The 23,082-nt window shown below is 39.8% G+C and overlaps 1 protein-coding gene across 12 annotated transcripts in view; it reads right to left on the reverse strand.

Annotated features, from left to right (window-relative positions):
- EHBP1 (EH domain binding protein 1) overlaps positions 1-23,082 on the reverse strand; it is a 225,715-nt gene that overhangs the window by 2,620 nt on the left and 200,013 nt on the right. For all 12 annotated transcript variants that reach the window (XM_082048521.1, XM_082048525.1, XM_082048524.1 and 9 more), the window contains 2 exons: positions 6,256-6,355; positions 5,030-5,103 (listed from right to left, as the gene is read on the reverse strand). In XM_082048521.1, the coding sequence (XP_081904647.1) occupies positions 5,030-5,103; positions 6,256-6,355 (174 nt within the window). The remainder of the gene's footprint in view (positions 1-5,029; positions 5,104-6,255; positions 6,356-23,082) is intronic.

A 23,082-nucleotide genomic window follows, 5' to 3' on the forward strand; every position in this document is an offset into this window, starting at 1 on the left:
TCCCGAGAGGCAAACATGCACGGTGGCGTTTCCCAAGTGGGGAGGGATTTGGTCTGGTGGGCCACTGCCCAAACTTCCCAGGAGTTTTTCTTGTTCTTTTTCTCCTTCATTTTTCTCTTTCTTTGTCAAGTGCATTGCTTCCCCTCCATCATTGTTAAGGAAATAATTTTCCAGGTGTACACAAACTAGAATTGAAGCTACCTGCCAAAATTACTGGTAATCTAAGCCATTTCTCCTGCCACAAAGCTGCTTGAATTTAGGTAGCAGCCTTTTAGATGCGAATATTCAATGCGGTCTCTCGATTTCCACTGCTGCTTGCCCTTTTGCTCCTTTTGGGGAGGGTTCCTTCAGTTCCACCCGTTTAAAACACACCACTCTGCACCTCTGCAAGTCAGAGCTTCCCAAAATTGGAGAGTTTTACCCACAGAAGTAAAGCCACTGCATGTGCAATGCAATCTCAGCATGACAAACCTGTCTTGCGAAGGGACAAACCCGGCTTGCGAGGGGCAGCAGCAGTGAGCCGGGCAGAAAAGGAGAGAGACGTGTCAGAGAATTTCATGGGTGTTTCCTCTCCCTAGACGTGTCCCCCAACTTTCAGGTTAACTTTCTCCCTGCTTCTGCTGATATTGTGCTGAGACTCGGTCTCCCCCAGCACATGTGGGCACATGAAGTTCTAGATAAAAAGGAGCTTGAGAAACCCCATCTCTACCTGGACTCAATTTTTTTTGCAGTTTTGATGGTTTTCACTTAGTTGAAAAGCTCTTATTTTTAAAGCTTCCCCCCCATCCTTTATCCCCTACTTCTCCAGTTCCAGCAGCAATTTTAGCTTTTGAAACAGCAAACATCAGTCAAAATATTTCGGCACAGCTTTCGCTCAGTCCTTCACTGCTGTTTTTCTCTGTTAAGTCTCTTTCTACAACCTTTAGTTATTGTTGCCCCATCTTATAGGCCTTTTAGGGTAAATAACATCATATTAGGACTTCATGGAACAAAACCGGTGTTTTGTTTTGTTTTTTTTGTTTCTGTGTTTTCTTATTATTAGTGTTTGAAATATGCCACAAGAAAACTTGCTGGCAGGAATATTTCCTTGCATTTTTACTTTGTTCCCTAGAAAAGGAGTCTGACTGCCCCCCCCCGCCCCGAAATATAGTAAAGTAGTAATTGGTTACAAGAGGAACCAGTACAAAGTATTTAAATAACATTGTATATGTTATTACATTGCAGTTTTGTTCTATCCAAAAAAATACTGCCAGGCAGCAGTTTCAGGAAGCATCCCTATGTTTAAAAAAGCAACTGTGTTCAAGTTTGACTCCTACCTGTTGTGCCTTTTAAGCTAGGATTACCTATAACACCTGTCACATATAGTTACTCAGGCTGACTGCAGCTCTGGGAAGCCACAATATGGGCTGTGATTAATTTGAAGATTTCAGAATAATACTGTTATAAAAGCTACACTCCGGACAAAAATAGGATTAAGCTCTGAGGCAGTATATGAGCTAAAAGTGTTGAAAGGTAAAGCCCCCCATGCCACTGCTCAAGACAGGCAGTTTAAAATGACAGAGTTTGCTAAGTTCACGTTAAAGTAGAAATGTTTTCAATTATTCATTTTCATTGACTTCATATTGTCTTTCCCCCCCTGCACTGCTTCAACTGATAATTACTTTCAGCAAACAGGCAGCCGGTTCCCATAGAAATGCTTTAATAGAAATGGTCGAAAGTTCTTGTAGTAAAACCTTCAACCTCGTCACTATAATAAATAAGCCCGGCACTTTGATGAAAATTAACACTAGTTTTGTAAAGAGCACATTGGGGGATTGCAGTTAGGTCTTATCTTTAGTTCCAGTCAACTAGCAATCCTGAAAGAGTTTGCATCATCATCAGAGCAGGCCATTTGATAGGATTCTGCTGCTGAACCTAATCAATCTATGGAATACTGTGGCTGTGCGGTGTAACAAAGCTAAAATAGATTTACAAATGGGGTTTTAGAGGATAAGCTCCTCCACAGGATTACATATTGATTTTAAATATAAAAAGCTTATCATATAAACCATAACTACAAAAATAGTGAACCTATGCATAAATCCTTTTAGAAGAGCACCCACTTCAAACTATAAGCCAAGAATAAATCAAGATGTACAAAATCCAAAAGAAGATCCATTTCTTGGGCAGAAAATGAACACACCACCCCAAGGTGTGCAAAAATGAACTTATCTTTTCTAAGGAGGCATTAAATCTCGAATGAAAAAAAAAATAGAAAGGAGCAAAAGGAAACGTAGCTGAAAGAAAGGCATCCTGCCACTCGGCCACTGTGTGGCAAAAATCAGGCTCTGAAAGGCAGCACCTTGCTCACACGAGCCGGCCTGCTCCCGAGCAGACAGCCAGAGCGCCTTCCCGTGTGTGCAGCTTAAAACAAACCCCGTAACCTATATTTTCTTTGGCCTATTAGGCAAGGATGTCAGGCCTTTCTTGTTCGGAGCAGTCTCGGCAGCGGGAAGAGAGGAACACTTTCTAGCTAGCAGAAGGCAGCGCGTTACCTCTTCCTTATCTCTACGGCTAAACGGGGGGAGGAAGAAAAAAGTATGCCTTTTTTTTACCATCCTCAGTCATTCATGTGTTCCGCGTGAAGTGCCGGAACTCTCCAAAAGGCTATTCAGCTGCGTATGCCTCCATTTTAGTGGCTGGCTAAGAGGACACCATCTCCACATCACTGAGCATCGGAACGGTCAGCACCTCCAGACGGCAGCGCTGCCCACACGCTGCCTGCGCAGGCAAGCGGGCCGGCCGCCAATACACCGCCTTTATCTGCAATCAGCAGGCTGTTACCTTTTGCAAGGCTCTCTCTCTTTTTTTTTCCCCACCTCCCCCCCCCTTCCTTGTCATCAACTAGCTAAGTAAATTGGTTGATAGATTTTTAAACGGCACAGTCACGCGTGGAAGAGTTAAAGCAATTTACCAAAACAGTAATTATCACCTTTCAAAGACTTTTTGTTTTTTTAAGTTCCAGTTTGGGTTGCTGTGTTCTGCCTTTCTATTAGACAAACAAACCAGTCCTGTCCTGTTATATTTTATATATATATGCATATATATATATATATTTTACTGCCTATATATTTCAGGTTTGGAATTGGTGCTGGTGTGAGATCTGTCTTTTCAACTCTTTCACGGAGCCCAAGTGCTCATTAGCAATCGGCTAAATGGCCTCGGAACAGACAGTGCCGAGCTATTCGGGCAGCCCTGCTTCAGGGAAATCACATTACATATAAATGGTGTGGTTTTACTGGTGCGTCCTAAAAGTGCATCTTTGCACCCCAGTGTATGTCGGACACAGAAAGTAACACAGCACTCATGCACACATCGAGAGCGAGGTGTTACAGACGTGTATTTTGACTTTTCACAGGCATTTCCTTGGGAGAGTTTCTCCTTTAATATGTTTTTTAAGTAAAAGCAGATAGCTGCTAAAACTTCTCACAGACTAATAATTTAACTGAGAGTTAAAATGCTGAACGCAGACTATGTTGTATAAATAAAAAACAAAACCGAAATTCTCCAGCACTTAAGTTTTCTCTCTAAAGCCCCGTTTACTGTATCACCAGCAGAATAAAAACACCCGCTCCCCAAAAAAGAAAAAAAAAAAAGAGGGTTTTGGCATCTCTCGCCGAACTTAGAAAAAGGAAATTTAAAAAGGACAGATTTTTGCTCAACTCAACATGTGAATGGCACAGGCTGCTAGACATTCAAAGGCTGCTGCTAGGACGTTCCAAAACAGTAAAACAGATAAGAGGCAATTAAACATTGAAATTCCGGATTTCAATCCAACTTCTCTTAGCTCCTCTCTGGTTTTAGAGTATTTATGTTTTAAATATTTGATTCCCAATTAATTTGGCTTGCCTTTGCAGAAAGCAATGGATATATTCATGACTCAAGTTTATCCAAGAATATAGTGAACACAGTCTTATGCAAAAAATATAACCACAGATGGAGAGATATGAAAAAGCTACCTGAAACCTGCTGCTTTTTTCCTACAAACTTATGCTACCAGTGAAGTCTCCAAACTAATTAGAATTGATTTATTATGGATCAGGTACCTTATCAGGTGAAGAAAGAAATTACCATGGACAGTCAAAGGGTTGAGAGGTCAATACAGAATAGCAAAATCAATTTGCATTGATTAGACAAAAGGTCCATTTTACAGAGCCCAAAGGATTAACTTTTAAGCAAACATCTTTGAACTATAAGACAGCATTTGTGACTGAGAGGTATAAGCGGTGCAGCGTTAGAAAACACTTAAGATATTTAAATAAGAAAATAATGCAAGCAATGGTTTAAGCTATCTGGATGTTTATTTTTTATTATGAATCATCCCCAGGATTATTGTACAATTCACTTGAAAGCCCTACGGAAAGGATGCAATTGTTTCATTTATCCCGTGTGTCAATCTTCCCATGAGTTTTCACTCAGGTAAGGTGACTAAACTTGGGAGAGTTGCAGAGGAGGGAGAAAATCTGTGCAAAGGATCTCACTAATCCCAGTGCTGCTTGTGATGAAATATTTACTTGGCAAATGTAGTATTTTACCATCAAAACTGCTGAGACTTTTTTTTTTTTCCCCCGCAGTGAGATACTGTTGTAAACTAGATCTGAAACGCTAAATGGAAGAAGGCTCCCTTCGGTGGGTCACCCTTTCCGTTTTCTGCAGCACCCAAAGCAGCGCGATGCCACAGAAAAGCCCAGAGAGAATTACTGCAACAAAAAATAATAAACCCCGGACAAATATTCTTCACCTCCCCATCACTTTTTTCAATGTTTATTCGAAGGAGACCACATTTCTTTGTCCCGTATCTTGGACTTCTTTTTTTTTTTTTCCGAATGAAACTTAAGAATGGGCTCACAGCCCCAGTGTATTTGCTGTGTGCTAGCACTTGAAATTATGTGAACATCAGGATTAATTCTTAACTTCAGAAAAGCCTCCATGTTTGGTACTTTAAGGCAGGAAGCATTTTCCTTCCCTCGGTACCCAGCATTTCTCTTACCTTCAATAGCAAGCATTGCTCTTAGCTCCCGGTTCAACAGTTCGTAGCGCCTTTCTAGGTCATGTTCTTTTTCCCTAGGCAAGTTGCAAAAGTTCATCAATATGTTAATTACTAAATCATTAAACACTTAAAAGAACCTTTAACTTACATTGATTTTAGGACTTTTCTCTTTAACTTTAAGCTACTCCAAACAAATGATACACAAACTTAAAACCTCACTCAGGTGGTATATTCAGTACCAGGGACTTTTCATTTTCTAGAATGTTGGCTTTAATTCTGTTAGTTTAACTCTATTGTGCTACAGGACATAATTATTTCAGATTCATCTTTGGAGCGGCTGTTGTGGAATGTCCTAAGTATAAAATATTCCTCTGGATCTAATGAACAAATTCCAGCATCAGCCTATTCACCAAGATAATATGATACTGGAAGTATTGTTCTATATACATTCTGCCCTAATGAATAAAGAAAATTAGACACAGGATTAGAAAGCTTAATATTTTGAAGGTAGAATCTTCTGTCAAGTTCAGACACGGCCAGAAATTCGTGAGCACAGGCTCTTCCCAGGGAAGTATGCAGACATCTACACTAGGTGGCATTACTGAAAGAAATATATTCAGACTGAAAGAAGTCGGAAAGAAGCGCTGAGGGCAGAATGCCTCTGAAAATGAGCAGCATCTTCTCCCTTCCTTGCCAGTGCTAGTGGAAAAAGTTTATTTGTCCTTACGTTGCAGTATCAGTGGTGTCATCGCCCCGTGACTGATTCACTAACATCCTTTCAGCAGTCCGCTGCTGCTGAACTAGCGATGGGATTGAGGATTCCTAGGAAGCAGGTAGTGACTCAAATTTTGCTCTCTCTGAATAGTCCTCACCTGGCACAATCCAAATCTGTTTGTGCAGTTCTAAAATGTAATTTTATTCTACTGTTGGGCCTTGGAAAATGTAACTCTGCTTAATATTTATTTGATTTTTCTTTCTTTTCTTTTTTTTTTTTTTTTTCACAGCTCTGGCTAATCTTGTGTCATTGCACGCTTCTAATTTTCAAGTCTGAAATATGAGAAAAACAAGTTACTCGATGTGTTCCACAAATCATCCATGCTACTGACTTTCAAGGGAACATTTTTGAAGTCTAATGGGAAGAAACCAAAAAAGTTTTGCATCTGTCTGCTAGGTAAATATCCCAGCAAATCATCCTTTTGTAAGTACATGTATCCATCCATACTTACAGGAGAGAAAGTTGGTTCATTCGTCTTATTAAGGCATTCTTCTTATTAACCAGCATGAACCATTCCTGCATCATAGCTTCTTCTTCTTCTGTGTTTCTTCCTGCAATCGAAATAATTTCACTATTTATATGGCATTTCACAAACTGAGCTACATATTTCAATTCATGTTTTGGAGTATCGGTCTGCAATATCATTGAGCACTACAAGGCATATGCTCAAATAGCAAAAATTTCACATGACTACAAGTCCTGCAGCCCAACCCTATTTGCTCCATAAATAAAACTTGAAAAGCAGACATCATTCAGCGTACGTTTTCATGTTCTTTACCATGCTGATACCTCAACCTAAATAAACACCTTTCAGAAAGTACTGTGTCTTTTAAATTCTTCCACAAGAACTATATTGTTGCTATGTTCCAAATGAAATAAACCTTGTTGTAAAAGATGTCTAGTCCAAACACAAAAACAATCCTTGTGGGCAAGATCCACCCCACCCATCCAAACCCAGTGCAATCAGGATGATGTGGTAGGGATCAAAGGAGCTGCAGAGAGAGGACAACGCTGAACCATCGGCCAAGGCACCTGCTGAGCTTCTCTGCGCTTATGGCCGCTCTTCCAGACCATGAGCTGGAAAGAGCTGCTCCTTGTCACCCACAGTCAAAGGGAGCATCTGTGTAAATACGAATCCTTTTGGGGTGCAGGTGTCCGACGGTCCCCATATGTGTATGCATGGACTAGCATCCCCTTCCCCAGCCTGTGTCCATTGTTGCCTCACAGGCAGGATCAGGACCCTCCATAGCCCACCTTACAGGCTGTACTATGCTCTGCCAGACGCTATAGGTCTCCATGTTACCACCCCCACACCATCAGCCACGTGGGGGAAAGGGAGACAAGCATCCGGAGGCTCCTGACTGTCCTTTCAGGCAGCAGGGTTGCTTAGCCAAATTTCACTCTCTCTGAGCTGGGAGACTAGGAGCAACCTCATCAAGGTCCTTTGTGGAGACTGCATCTCTGAGTGACCTGCCATTCTCGTGTCTCAGGTTGAGCTGAGGAGCAAAAATTATACAGTCCTCATCAAATTACAAACCTCACACATTTCTTATGGTTATAGTTAATCTGGGAAGAAATCTGGAATAGTGGCAAAGGACCATGAGCTGGGACTTCTGAGTACTTCTCCCAGTTTTGACACTGCTTCAGCAAGAGACTGTGGGCAGATCTCTGCATTTAAGCACCTTGTGTGTAGTAGTATGGGGATAATCACTCATACTAGTCTGCAAGGGTGCGAAAAGTTAGTTCTTTGGTGTTTGTTGTAAAGGGTTTTGAAATCTCTGATGCAAGGTGCTGTACACTCAGGGAAGCTGTCTTACTAACTTCAGACATAGGATCCCTAGTTGCAGAGAAGCAATTTGAAGCACCAGAAGCTGGAAAGACACTAGAAAAAAATAATGGTTTGCTCTAAAAGAACACACTTTCATTTTCTGGATGGGAGCGTTTGAAATGCTTGCATGTATGTGCCAGCCACACGCACGTTCATACCCCACTGCCATGGCAGTGTGCAAGCCCAGATCTGCACCGAGAGCCACCTCCTCACCCGGCTGTGACCCTGCTGCGTGCAAGGGAATGTCACTGGCCTTCTCCAAACAGTTTGATTCCCTCTGCTGTGGCCTGTGGGCTTGATGCATCTACACAAGGAAAGGGGTGAAGGAGATGAAGAGGGAAGCAGGTCAGCTTCTGGTAGAGCTGGTGGACCCACACAGTGAGAAAAAGTTCCACCATTTGGTATGCTCTTCTTTCTGTCATGAGACATGCCCTCCTATCCACGTAGCAACTGGGAAGCTCCAGGCTGATGAAACTGTTCCTTGGAAGGGTGCTTTTAGGGCATACAATTTGCTAGTGGCGAGATGGGGAGGACAGAGCATCCTAAAGTGGGGATGGCTGTGCAGCCTTTTTCCAAGCAGAAGCAGCAGGGTCCAGCTCCTGGGTGATGGAGCAATAAAGGAAGAAATTTGTCAAGTAGAAATGCTTCACAAATGCATGAACCTCTGCTTCTGGATTTGTGCAGAAAATATTACACCATGGCATTTACAATAATATTTAGCAGTTCAGCACTCCCCCAAAGAGGATTAAAACTTATAGGTACACTTTGCCGTTAAGTTACAGATCAAAGGTGTTGCTGTACTGGTTCATCTAACAGCTTCTGCTTTTAGAAGCAGATGACAATCGATATTAGCAAGCTTTCATTGAAATGCACCAAGTAGCTGGAATTTATTTGAGGGAGAGGGCAAGAAAAAGGGGATAGATGGCCTTTTTTCCCTTGCAAAATGATCAGTTTAATCTGTGACGTATGAGCTTACTGCACTGCTCATTAAAAAAGTTTCTCACAACCAGACATACGTGGCTATAGCAACATTTTAATCAATTTATGACACTAAATTTGTTGGTTCTGGGTAGGTCTGGGACCTCTGGGTAAAAGATGCCATTCTAAATACAAGCTCTTACTGCATTTCATTTTGTAAGCCTTGAAAAAGAAATGAGAGACAGGAATGTTTCAGAGGAGTTTGACTCAACAGTGGATCTGAACCTGAATTTCATGCTATGCAATCTCAGGGTAAGAAGATAAACTTAAGATATAAACTTTTTCTGTTAATGCTTTCCTCCTAAATAAAGTTAGTTGCAACACATAACGAGAAAAGATGTAGGTAAAGCTTAGAGCTGTCGAGTCAGATCTGAACAGGTGCCTATTCTGATATTTCCACGCTGACACTGAAGCACATGCAATATCCATAGAATAGGCTGGTCTAAAAGTGAGTTAACAAAGTCTTGATTGTTTTTACAGAATTTTTAATCTGTTTTTGTATTCACTTTGGACCCATGTGATGCCCTGACACCAGTCATGTGATATTGGCTGTGATAGGCACAAATCCCCGGGCAGCAACAAAAGAAGAAAGAGTAAAAAAGAAAAAGCTGAGAAAAAGCTTGCAATTTGGAAAAAGGCCAATTGTACCCTGGCGAAGGCCTTTTTGATCAGTGAAATGACACATGTGTGCAATATTAATAGCAGTCAATGCTGATATTTTATTTGTTGACCGTCAGCTTTTAAATTCTTGTGCATGCAGCTGAAACAGATTCTTCCCAGGCAAGCAAAATAAAGATGAACTCCCAAATATAAGAAATTTAAATAAATCTTTTCAGCAAATACACTGCCATTAGAGCATTACTTCATTTTTTTTTCCCTTGGTGGACAGAAGCATGTGAAACACTTCCAACAAAGAAAAACTGAGTGTTATTACTGCAGTGATATTGCGAGCTGAATTCACACTTACAATTTCTAAATAAAAAAAAATCAGAAAAAGCCTTTCTTAAACACAATTTCACAGTTTCACTCTGTAAAACCCTGCTGCTGGTGGCGTTGTTTTTGTTTCCACTTTCCAAGTGTAAAACAAGTATTTAATTGACTTGCTATAATTGCTTGAAAATTAAAATTGGAAAAATATCCGTGTTGTTCTTGGGAAAAAAAATACTGTTGATTATTTAAATGAAGCGAAAAACATGTTTGAGAACAAATCAATCCCACGCACGCAAAACCTTTATCTGAGTGAGTACAAGACGATGAAAAACTATAAATAACCCACAGATCTTAATTTTTTTTCCCTAATACATGCATTACACTATTGTTTCCAATAAAAAACAACAACAACAACAAAACCCTTTTAAAGCTAGTAAGTTGGACCATTACAAATTAATCCTGACTTTAATAACTGGTTAAAGACCCCTTCAGCTTTATAAGTAACAAAAAATATTAAAGCCTGTGATCACAGTGAGCTTTTCTCATTTCTCCTCTAACCATTTGTTATTTAATCCAATACTAGTAATCCAATTTGTCCATCAGACTTTTAAAGGGCAGAATGCAACTTCCCCAGCTTAGACACTTTTCAAAGTACAATATATTTTTCAAATGAATGCTGGATGTTTCATTTTTTCCCCAACTGTTCCTAGCTCTAATGTATGAGGAAAAAAAGAACAAGATGAACATTGTTCGTACTGATTAAGTAAGAGCTCATTAAAGAGCTGTCAGTGCCGTACTTTGAATATGCATGAAGCATATAATCAGATCTAGTACCGTCACTAGAGGAGAATACGGTAAGTACAAAGGATTGATTTAATTACTTAGAGTGGGCTGTGGTGGTAAAGCAGTCTTGTTAGCGCAAAAAAGAAAAGGAGGTTGTATTCTGGCACGGTTAGGGGAAAAAGGCAGTTTTAGCTCTGCCACAATACCTAATCTCAGGATAAAGCACTTTACATTGTAGCTTAAAATGAAGACTGTCAGTTTTCTAAAAAGACCAGAATTCATCTTATCTTGTTTAACCTCACCTGGTTAACTATCTAGCAGAACATATTTATTCTCTTTAACACGTAATTATGCTTATACCTTTTTATCCTATAGTTCAATAATGACTTCTGAAAACAGTCTTCAAATAAGAGCGCATAGTGCTGCAAACATCATATGCATGAGAAACGCTCGGTAAGAGATTTGAAAAATGCAGAACCAGAAACTAAGACAAAACAGCAAGTACACACGCCTTTATGTAAAAAGACAATACACCTTTTAATGTCAGACTTTATTACTAGATAGGTTCTGAGAAAGATTCTGGCGAGGTTTCTCTAACATATATTTTCTCCCCCTCTTCCTTTCTGCTTTTTATTTTTTTTTAATTAAAAAAAAATTTAACCAATAAATTCTTAGTTTATTTTTCATCTAGGAATCCAGGGGAATTCTCTCTCAGCAACTCTCTGTGCCATTTTCTAATTTCATTGTCTGGCTTGAGTGGTGAAGGATGTGTGCTCTATTCTTCTCTTCACTTGACATCTACCAGGACCCTCCTCAATGATTAGGAACGAGCCCAACTCCAAGCCGGGAACAGGATAAGACACTAAATTCTGCCCTCAGCTATGAGAAACTCCTACTGACTTCTGAGTTGTGATTCTGCGCTGTAATAGGTCCTGTGCAGGATTCAATCAAGGCTTGAGCATAAAGTTTGGTGATTTTGTCCCTTACTGGGGCAAATTTTAATGATACACAGAATTTTGATGACAGCAAAAAAAGCCACCCAACCCCTTTATTTTCTCCTGTGGTTTATCACACATATTTAAATATAATTTTCCTGACTATTATTCAAAACCAACTTGAGCCAATTCTCATCTACAATGCTCAAGAATTAAAAGCACGTTTATATGCGAGCATTTTTGAGAACAATAAAAGCAACTAGCTTATTTTAATGTTGTACAGCTTCCAGGCAGTCTTTTAAAACCACTTTTTCCCTTCACGTTCTGCAGGATTTACAAATGGATTTTTGTTGACACTGTAAGCTAATTATTTGTTAAATATTTAAATAAGAAGTGTCTTGACAAATGTCTCTTCTGAATCTATTTGAAAAAACAATTTTTATTTTCTTTTCCTTTCTTGCTAATAATACCTCCAAACCCACCCCTCATGCTTAGACCCATTATTTTTAAGCTGTTTGGGCAGCCAGTCATTAGATAAACCCAATATGGATTAACATAGTAAAATCGTACACTGCTACGAAAACTGAGAAAAAAGTGCTACGGATACCACTTAAAAGGAAGAAAAAGCAGCAACATGCAGGGACAAGATCAGTTTACAGTGTAAACGGATGAACACAGTAACTCCTCTACACGTTATATCATCGTAAATCTGTCAAGATAAGCCAATACATTAATATATATATTTTTAAATCCTTAAATGTAAATGTATTTGGCTGTTGTGCAAAAATCAATTACAACCTACAGAAGATAAATAATAAAGGGTTTCTATCAGCATCCCAAACCAGCCCATTCAATCTGGCAAGAAATAACACGTTTACAGAAATCACTTTGTATGCTGTCTTAAGCAGTAATTGTTTTTAAATTTTATTTGCACTGTGTATAGTGTGTGTGCCATGGTTAAACACATAAACCTCCCCATGTCTCCCCATTTACCTCAACAGAACTACATGAAAAACAACCTACTTAAGACAGAGCTCATTCTTCACCCATTTGCTGATGTTTACACACAGTTTTAAAATAGAATAGAAGAAGCTTTCTTCACTCAACACACTTGGGTGAAGAGGCCAGCAGAATGCCAGTGCATGTGAACTAGAGCGGGGCGAATAACGACAAAAACTGGCTGACTTTGCTCTGCTCCCCTTTCTGGGCTATTTGTTAGTTGACAGAAACTAGATGACCACTGAGAGCCATCCAAACGCCAGTGATTTCCACAAATTTAACAGGAAGGTCTTTTGAACACATACCCTGCTGCCTTTATTTGCCCGCTGAAAAAAAAAGGTTGCATTCACCCAATTATGGGGACGAGTTTTTACGAGTCTCTGTATTAGGAGTGAGCGGACAGATTGGCTTGTTTACCTGAAGGAGAACATGAATAGCAAATAAAGGATAGTTCTAGGATGTGTCTCATCTTGTCTCATAAGAACTTGAAATTGAAGGTGGTGTGTTTAAAACTGATAAAAAGAATGATCTTTCCTCAAAGCCTCATCATTTACCAGTAGAACTCATCGCCACAAGGCAATGTTGAAACTAAGAGCTCAGCAAGAATTAAAACCAGGTTGAAAGTTGAATATGGAAAGGCAAAGCTGTAGCAATAAATATTCAAACAAACAAACCAACCAGCACAGGAGGTAGGAATTGGATCCTCCTGCTTTAGGACATAAGATGACCTTTAATTTTTAGAGGTTAAATAAAATGTTCCCTGGGGCCAAGTTAGCCTGTAACCAGCCCCGGTGGGGTTTCTCACCCCTGCCTGGGTCCAACCCATACCTGTCCATCCACGGGACAGTGTTCTGGACTAGACCATGGGGCTGATCTACTGTGGCAATTACAGCTTTACTGAAAGGAAACACAGGAAGGGAGAAGAAACAATGCCGGGCGTTTTAGCTGACCCACCTCACATCACTAAGAAAGGCTGATGGAAGGTCCCGAACCCTTCAAAGTCAACGTTGGACTTCCCACTGATTTTAATAGTCTTCTCATCTTGCTCACTGTGAACAGCTTATGCACAGAAGAACTCTTGTTTTTAGTGCAAGTTACAGAACTGAACAAATACTTAAACAGAAAAGCCTATATTCACAACAGATATTCTTTGTAAAGGAGAGTTACATGAGACCTACTGCAAAATGTGTCCCAACACAACTGAAAGCTATGGTGACCATTTTTAAATGGCAAATGATCTACAATTTTTCACTGAGCGAAATGGAGGCATCTCTAAAGAGACCTATTTTCTGAAAAGTCACCCTCCTCTTCTTTCAGAGGACCACGTTCGGTGGAAAAGCTCAGAATTTTGGTTAAAATAATTCTTCAAAGCTCTGACTGTCAAAATGGAGCCTGTACTAGGCACCCTACAGCATGAATGGATTGGCTGCTCCACCTTGAACTTCAAGTCTCCCATTTCAGATTGCCATGTCCAGCTTTCTTCCAAAACACTTATTCCTTTCACGGAACAAGAACCTTCTCGTTATAAAAAAATCACTGAAAATGAACTAGAATAGCCATCAGAGATTAAACAGGATGGGACCGTTGTTTAGATGACACTGCAGAAAAGCTAGCTAGCAGATGAACCCCAGCACAATTTTCTGAGTCTGAACTGGATGGGAAAATGCCTCGGGAACATTAGAAAGGCAAATTCAGGGCGACTAACTTGCTGTCGCTGTTGAGAAGGAGACATTGATGTCCACACAATGGAGTCTCATAAAGGTAGGTAATGACTGCCAAGAATCTGCCAGGCAGAGTTACATTGCAGTGCATTGTCTGACTCTATTTCAGCCCCCAAAAGTACTGTAACCCTAACGAAATGGAGCCGCTGCCAAGGGAATGCCTTTATCACAAGCACACATCAAATTAGCCTAATATCAAAAAGGAAACTTGTAATTTCTTTGGTTTTTCAAACATAATAAATCACAGAGGCTATTTACAAATTTGAGAGCTGTGTAAACAGAAGGTCAGGGTTCTGACCACATCTCAGTGCGTGCAAGGATTTATTCTACCTGCCGGGGGACTGACTCACAGGAAGACAAACATTTGTGGCCTGCAGTCTTGGCAACCTAAAATTATCACAGGACTGAAACTTCCATGAAAGATGAATTGCTGAAAGATTGCTGATTTTCTCTACATGATGAGTCAATACAGCGGCCACTAGAAAATGACAGAAAATCAACAGAAACAGAATGCCTGGACTTGATAAAGAGTGCCAATACTTTTTAAATGTGAGACCATCAATGCAGACCAAGAAAACACATAGTTTGTGCCCCCAAATTCAGACAACAAGAGATGAGATTCAACTGAAACATCTGGAGAGATTCTTGTAAGAAAGTGATGCTTCCTGCCTCAAGGATGGTGCCTGCAGGGATCCTAGCACTGAGCAGAACCAATACGTGTCCTTTATCACCCTCTGGTATTCTTTGTACACAAATTTTCTCACATAGCACAACTTCAGAAGAAGCATGGCCTTGGGAAAAGTATACACCAAACTTTTGCATGCATCACAGGAAATGATTAGTGGATACACTCAAGCATTTGAAGCTATGGAAAAAACAGTAGTTGATGCTTGGAAATCCACCAAGAAGAGGATGATGGTCTGGCAGATGAATTATTTCACTTGGAGGTTGACAAGTAAAGTCAGATGCTTTGTTACGAATCACAGAATGGAAGGGACCCACAAGGATCATCAAGTCCAATTCCTGTCCCCGCATTTGAAAGCCCCACAGTTCATGCCATCTGTCTGAGGGTGCTGTCCAGTCTCTTCTTGAAAATGAAAGATAGTGATTTCTCTGTGGGTCATAGCTACTCCTTAGATCAGTTGCCTGCTGACTTGGCAAGCAATAGCTGGGTAAAATTCTGAAGCGAGTGGCCAGTTAACTTTAAAGTCATCAGATTGTGCTCAACATTTTTACCAAATGTTGCCCTGCTTTATTAAGAACTTATGGTCCTGCAGCTGGGAAGGGGGGGTGGACAGTATAAAATTACTTCTCTAATGGACAGGGCTGAATTTAATGAAAGTAACTGCCTGAAGTGAGAAGATGGTTGCCAACGAATGTGACCTTGAATTGGTGTTAATGAAGACACCTACTCTTACTGGGAGTTGGCAAGTTTGTACTTCTGGGATCCAAAGCTTCCCAGGGCTAACTGGGCAAGTTCAGCTAGGCTGAGGTGTCCTGGGGCCCGACAGTTTCCAGTTTGGACAGAGAAGGTGGTTTTGGTGGTAAATCTGGAGAAAAAACTAAGGAAAAATAACAGGGCTTTCTGCAGACTGCAATGGCATCATGGGCTGGGAGCCCCAGGGTGACCAACGTGCCTTTCTCCTTGCCTTGTCTTTCTAGGCAGTCACTGATTGTAGAGAAAGCCAACTTCCAGGCATAAAGCCAAAGACTATGCCTACCACATGAAAGAGCATTTATAGTGCAATACCACAAAGAAAGATGGAAATCAGTTAAAAGAAGCAAGTGTCTGTTGGGTCTTGCAAGACTTTTGGAAGTCTCACAAGTCTATTCATAGTGCCTAGGGCTCTCCCAGAGTAGCCTCCTGCTAGGCAGGCAGTGCTGCGCTTGGGCTCTCTTCTTCAAGCTGGCTTCAAGCACTTTGTTGACAGGTTCTTTTAAGGCTACGATGAGGCTACAAGTCAGGGAAGTACATGGAGAGGAGGCTGACATCATTCAGTCCTTCCAGCCAATGACAATTCTGCGTTACTTCGAGAAAAAAGAAAATTTGGTCATTGTTCCTGCTGAGCTGCTTTAAGGATTTAATGAACTTGGCCTGGGAAGGCTGAACACTGCTTACATCTGGTCTTGGAAAGGTCTCTTCCTGGGAACTCCTGCCTACCAATGCACAGATCTAAGACTGAAGAAATGTGGTGAATTGGAAAAACGCAGCGTATTTGGAAAAGTATGGCCAGATGGTCATCCTTTACCAAAAGCAAGTCCAGGTTGCTTCACAGGAACTGCTAATGGGAGGAGATGGAGATTGGAGAGGAAAGGGTTAGCCAGTAAGAGAATATGGAGGTAACATGATGGAAGAGAAACTGGAAAAAGGTTGACAAGCATCAATCACTCATAAAATGCGTGATTCTGGCAACTACAAAACCAGTACTTGCGCAGAAATTTGTGTATGAAATATCTGGACCCTGAAGACTCATGTCAGAAAAACAGCTTGCTAGCACGCCAGTTTATTTGCATTAACAAATTTTAAGGAATGGCTTTGCACTGCATGACTTCAGTACTAGCAGGCATTTCTACAGAGCTCTGTGGGCTTCAGTAGGATTCTGGTCAGTCAAGTCACACTTGGGTGCAACAAAGCAGCACAGTTACCATATTGTAAATGAGAATTTGATTATAATGTCATTGCACTTCTTTCACCCAGGGTTTTGGTAGCTGCCAAAACTCTCATTACCATAACCCTGGCAGCAGGTTAACACTCCTGAACACTGGAGAGAGAAGCATCTCATCAAGTGCTTTATAAAATTGCTTTGCTTCAAAAAAAAGTGGACACTACCAATGCATAGTTTTGTGAGCTGTTATCATGTTACTATAAAAGTCACTAACGCCTGTGCTCACGTCAAAAACCTTTTCTTCTATCCAACACAAATTGCTATCGGTAATATTCTTCTAGCCTCCTAATTGTTAGGTATTTCCAATAGGGAAGGCTCACAAACTAGCACCAGCAAAAATCCAAAACAGCGTCCCATACGTATAATTCAATTATTTAGAATTTTTAAAAACACTTTCACTTGCTTTTTTTACTAACTGTAAAAAGGTAAGTGTTTACCATCTTTACGATGTTGTTTTCAGCAATACTTTCAAATTTTCTATCTTGCCAGAATTGCCATTGTTATATTGTCCTTTCTTTTGCTGTGCTCCAGCATGTGCATCTTTGTCTTTCACAATATGGCTGGACAACTCTTTACCATCTTGTGGTTTGGTAAGTTTTCAATTCACCTGAGACTAATGATGTCGAGCTAAGCAAAACAACAGTGAAGGAAAGCAAGGGTGGCATACTGCTATAAAACTCACGGTGCTATTAATTCATTCTTTCTGATTTACATAAGATATGAAAATATGAAAAGACCATGATGATTTCTTTCTTCTCACGTATATGCACCAGTATTTTTCATACTGTCTGCTTGCGAGCTTGAAGATGGCAACAAACCCAGTTTTTAAATGGAGTTCATCTCTCAGGCAAAACAGAACATCCATCATTTTCCTCCCCAAGCTCTGACACTTGTGAATACAAATCTGCATCTACTTCTGAGAATTCCAAAGCGAATTGTGAATTCAATTGTTTTTAAAAGACAAAACTTGGCTTAGGGAGTAGGATGCCTCCTCCTAGCTTACCCCTCCCTCCTCCAGTGCAAATTTGTATCGCAGACTGGAGGACTCCAGTAAGAACCATTCAAGACAGTATAATACAGACTGGTAAACACAGCTTGATAATCAGGTTTGTGAAGGTGCAGAGCATATAAGGGATTTATTTTTGATAGTGAATCTATACACATATACATCATCAAGACCCCATTGAGAAGGAGACCACTCCAAGTGATTAATACAGCTAAAGGGGGCAGATAAGAGATCAATGACAAAAATCACCTGGTAAAAAAAAAAAAAAAAGTAAAAGGTATTGCATTAAAAAGGCTTTTACTTTGCATGCGGAACAATACTGAGAAACCTGTATTTTAGCACTTGTACTCAACAAGCACTCCAAAGTATGCTGGGATGAGAACAGAAACCCATCCTTTCTAATAATCTTGTGACAAAAGCTAAAAGACATCATCCTATTAACTAGTGATCTCAACTGCTAATGCAGAGTACTTCCTGGTGCCTTTTATGTAGAATGCCGCTATTAAAAAACCACTAAACATTCACTGTGAACAACACAGAATCATTCATCTTTTATCAGCATCTCTTGTTAGAGGAGTATGAGAGGGGCTGAAGGTGTCATTGATATTATAGAGTGGAAATTAATCAGAAATTTTTCTCATATTTTCCTCATCACACTCATTTACTTTTGTACAAATTTCCCCCTGCTAAAAAGTTCATACCCAGCCCCCTGTTGTACGCTTTTAAGTTGAGAATATTCAACGAGTGCGTCAACTGAAAGGCACCAGGTCCTAACACAAAAAGCATTCGAAATTCTCATTTAGTTGTCTTTATTTTGCTAGCGCCATGTGGTCCTTGAAGATGTAGAAAACACGGGAAGCCGAGTAAAGATCAGAGCAAGCTCATTAGCATTCTGACAAAATTGGAGTGGTGGAGATGTATAGTTTGCCTAGTTTGTCGTTTTGAAAGCTACCGGTGGTAAGCTTTCTATTTCATTGTGCTTTTGTCTTTTTTGGGGGTTTTCAACGCAGCGGGGTGGTTGTTAGCCTAGGTTTTCACAGTGCATTGTGGGAACCTTGCCTGCACATTCAGCCTATATAGTATCATTTGAGTTCAAGTCAAAAAGTGTTGGTGGCGGTTTGTTTTTTTTATTCTTCCCCCCCCCCCCCCCCCCCCATTTATTTCATAATCACCTATGCTAATGCGTAATTGCTGTCTGGCTGTCAAAACCCATCCTACCCGACACCTGGTTAATAAAGTTAAAAAAAAAAACAAGAACAAAAAACTCTAAATAATACACTCTCTGAGCTGTATTTAAAAATAAAACCTTTTAAACATGTTGCTAGTTTTCTTCAAAAGACAAGATAAGAAGAAATTAATTTAAATTCCACTGTTTACAATAAACTAGAAATGAATTTGCGACAGATCCAGTTGATTAGAGTTCAAAAGAGACTCTTTCACCATATAAGATCTCCAATTCTATTTCAGAGCCTCTTGAAGGAAAGATGGGTTTATGGTCTAGAATCATGTAAATAATGAATTACCTCTTAGCAGACCTAAAGAAGTTATTAGCCTGGTCATTTGATATATATTTTTTTCTTTTTTTAAACATAAGGCTGACTTTAAAGGGCTAAAAGGGCTACATTAATGCTGCTATTCGACATGAACGTTTCCAAGTTGCAATGAAATGGATAAATGTCTTTTTGGATGAGTTTATCTGCTAAATCCTTGTGGTTGCCCTCCTATCTCGGAAGATGACCCAAAAGAATGTCAACAGCTCATTTCCCAGAGAGCTGGAAAGAGTCACTACGCAAGCCATAATCTGCACATTCTCAAAGAACCGTTTCAAACATTACATTTCACAAGCTGTTTAAAGAGATTTTTTTTTTCCCTCTCATCTTCACTATCCTACCAGTACTTTGGACATCAGTGCTTCAGAAATGAGGGCTTTAACAAAGTTGAAACGTGACTTTTTACGTCCTGTGTTGGCGGGTCATGCATATATGTGTACACATATACACACACCGTGCAACACGTGAGCACCCACGGATTCCCACATGCTTCAAATTCATGTCACTAAATTCCAGCTGCACTATGGCAGGGACAAGTAAATGCTAAGAATCCAAATACATTAAGTCACTCCTAATTCGGTCATTTGGGTTTTTTTTAATATGTGTCAGGCTGCCAAAATTGCAGATATCCTTTTAGTACGAAGGGATAAAATCCAGCTTGAAAGGAGTTACAATGGTCTAAATTCGGATACAGTAAATTTTACAATGGAGTGGGGATTAAAGATTTATTCACTTAGCAAGGGGGAAAGGATAAACAAACACTAAGAGAAAGAGCCATTTCATTAAAAACCTTCAAAATTCTTTCTTTCTTTCTGTCATGCACTTGGAAAGCATCATTATGTTGGTCAAAATGGCCTTAGAGCTGCAGCCACCTTCTGCTGATAAAGAAAAGCAAATGGTTAGGCCAAAGAGGGAGAATTGGTCTTTAAAAACTAAGTACAAGCAGGTAAATGCCTGAAGACAGAAAGTTCTGAGGTAATCCCACAGACTGTGGACTGACAGACGTGAAATTTTCCATCATATTTAAAATCTAATTTCATTCTATGTCCATGTGAAATACAAGAAATTTAATCACAGAAGATGTTGCAACGTTTAAGCTATACATGAAGAACTATATTCCCTTTCCAACCAAAACCAACACCCCAGCCCTGAGAATTAAATAGCAGGTGTTATTTTAAGCTTAACAAAAGGCAGAATTTTGCCAGCTCCAAGGTGGCACCTTTATTTCAAATCTGCTTTTAATCACGCAGTTCCTTTTCACTCAGGTTCCAACTTCCAGCAGGGGCAAATAACCTGGAGACTGTTATCCGTCTGACAGTGAAGGCGACCAAATTATTTTCTATAGTTTGCAATGTGCTTGTAACTGCAAAATTATTTATCTCCTTCACTGCATTCTACCACGAAAGTTTCCTCCAGAAGAATCGCCGGGACCAGCCATATCAAATTAGAGGGCAGTCAGGAGTGTCTAAGTCCAGCTTTAAAACAAATATCATAACAATTACCTAGCCATATGGAAAATAGGGTATGTCTTTCCTGAAAGCTTTTATATAATTTCTATCTCAAATTTCAACTTCATTAGAAACTATTTCTGACTAGCAAGCTGCAAGATTGCTGAATATCTAACTGTTAACTCACCATGAAGAAAGAGACTCTTTTGAGTGACAGAACTTTTCCAAGATGTAAATGAACAATAATCTAATTTCAAGAGTAAATTAACTGAAGGATTCATTTTAATATGTTTCAAAGTCTCTGGAATTAAGTGGCAGTTGCAGCCTATGCAATATACACACGTATGTGCACCCACGCTCACATACACACGCTGGCACAGCACCCCCACTACACCCAGCTCCCATCTTCAGAAGAACTCACATTGTACTTATGTTTAGGTTCCTATGACTGAAAGGCCAGATGTTTCACAAATGACCAACAATTGGAGGTTAGAATAAATTAATGACTGATTTCTGAGCTTTGATGGAATTAAGCATACTTCTTTTCTCAATGTGCCATGTGAATGTCCGCCTGTTAAACTTTTTTTTTTTTTCTTTTTTTTTGACAAGTGAGGCCACCCGGCAGAAAACAACTGATGCAAAACCCAGGAGTAATCCCTCTGTTTAGTTCAACACTGTGGTTAGCCTTAACACTGCCTCTATTATCCAATGGATTTAGAGAAACTTTCATTTATTTTGTTGGCCTCAGTCTTCCAACTTTGTTGCCTTCTTTAAAGGACCCAAGACCCATTCCTATGTAAATACATTTGCATAGGGCCACAATGAAACTTTCTGGGACTTGGATTAAACTTGCAGAACTAGATAGCTGCGCTGCGCATATTTGTGATCTTCACGTAAGTACTTTTACAAATACATACGAGTAAATGAAGCTGATGTCAGCTCTCGCTACAGGAACATCTGGAGTTTAAAAGAAACACTCCATCGTGAACTGTGTACCAAAGCTTCGAATGCTGAAACAACTGGGAGACACAGTGCCCAAATGTGAAATTACAATTAATATAAAGAACAAAAAGTCCTTTTCATTTAGGAGCTGTTAAGATGAGTGCTTTATTTGCTGCAAAATGTCATCTTCTCTCCTAGCCTGTTCCTGTTCCCGTATGACAAGAGGATCCCTGTTGTAAAAGTGATGATTCACAGCTACTTGTTTTTTTACATTTTTTTTTTCTTGTTGCCTCTGTTTATAAAGAGTACCTAGGGTATACTGTATTATTATATAATGTACACAATACAGCCTTCTTGCAGCCAATTCAAATATGAAGCTTTGCATCCAGCAAGTCTATTAGGAAACAGCACCAGGATTAATCCCTGCAATTACCACCCTCAAAAAACGCTGGTGGACACTCATGCAATTTCACCATTCCCATATACAAAATGCCAATACCTTAAAGGTTTATATTCTGTAAGAGAGGCACGATGGACCTAAAGTATATGCTAAGGACTGGTTTTGTAATTTCACTTGCACCGATGACTGTGAGGCAGGAATTGCAACTGAACATATTCTTTTGGTATGCATTTAAGGAGATAACACCTTCTTCCAGGGGCTAAATGAACATAGATATCTAATTCCTTGTTTTGCAGTACAGTCTGTTTTAATCTAGTTTAAAAAGCTTTGTATACATAACTTAAAAAAAAATAATAGGATAGCATTATTCAAGCACACTACTACAATGATTTAAAAAATTAAGCCAAATACATGAAACTTAATCACATACAAAAATACACTAGCCACTGGAAAATGTCTTGTATAACTGGAAGCATGATAACAAAGACACTGGCACAAATCATAAACCAATTCTGATTTACACTTTATTTTCCTTACTCTTGACTGTATGGTAGGGCTCTGCTGTCCCATGTAAATACTATATACAAACCCAATTTCTCTCGTTGGACTAAGCACATCAATACAAAAGCAAATGAACTACCAAAGTGCCCTAATTAACAATTTTGCAAGTAAATGCAGACATCAGTGCCACACTGCAGCCATTAAAGTCTATTCCTTACCATATCTGTTTCTGTTAACATTTCAATAGACCAATTAAATGACCTTTCTCCCCCTCAAACTCAATTAAGCTATTTGAACATCAATTGATAACTTACCATGTATTTATGCAAAATGTGCAAGTAAGAGATTCATTTTTTTCAATCCTAATGATGTTTTGAAGAAGAGAAAACTATCTTAACTATCCTGTCCTGGTATTCCATGGAGAGGGGGCCAGGGATGGGATTGCCTCCCTGGGGAGCCTGCTGGGCACGTTGGCATTGTCGCAGGCGGTTTGGAGCAAGCAGGTGTGAGGCAGATATTCTTCTTCCATGCCATTTGGTCCCTACCAGGCAGCTGCCTCGGGAGGCAAAAAGAAAGCGGAGACAGCCATCC

The sequence above is a fragment of the Streptopelia decaocto genome (genome assembly GCF_964273445.1).
Source record: "Streptopelia decaocto genome assembly, chromosome: 3".
NCBI classification, from domain to species: Eukaryota; Metazoa; Chordata; class Aves; order Columbiformes; family Columbidae; genus Streptopelia; species Streptopelia decaocto.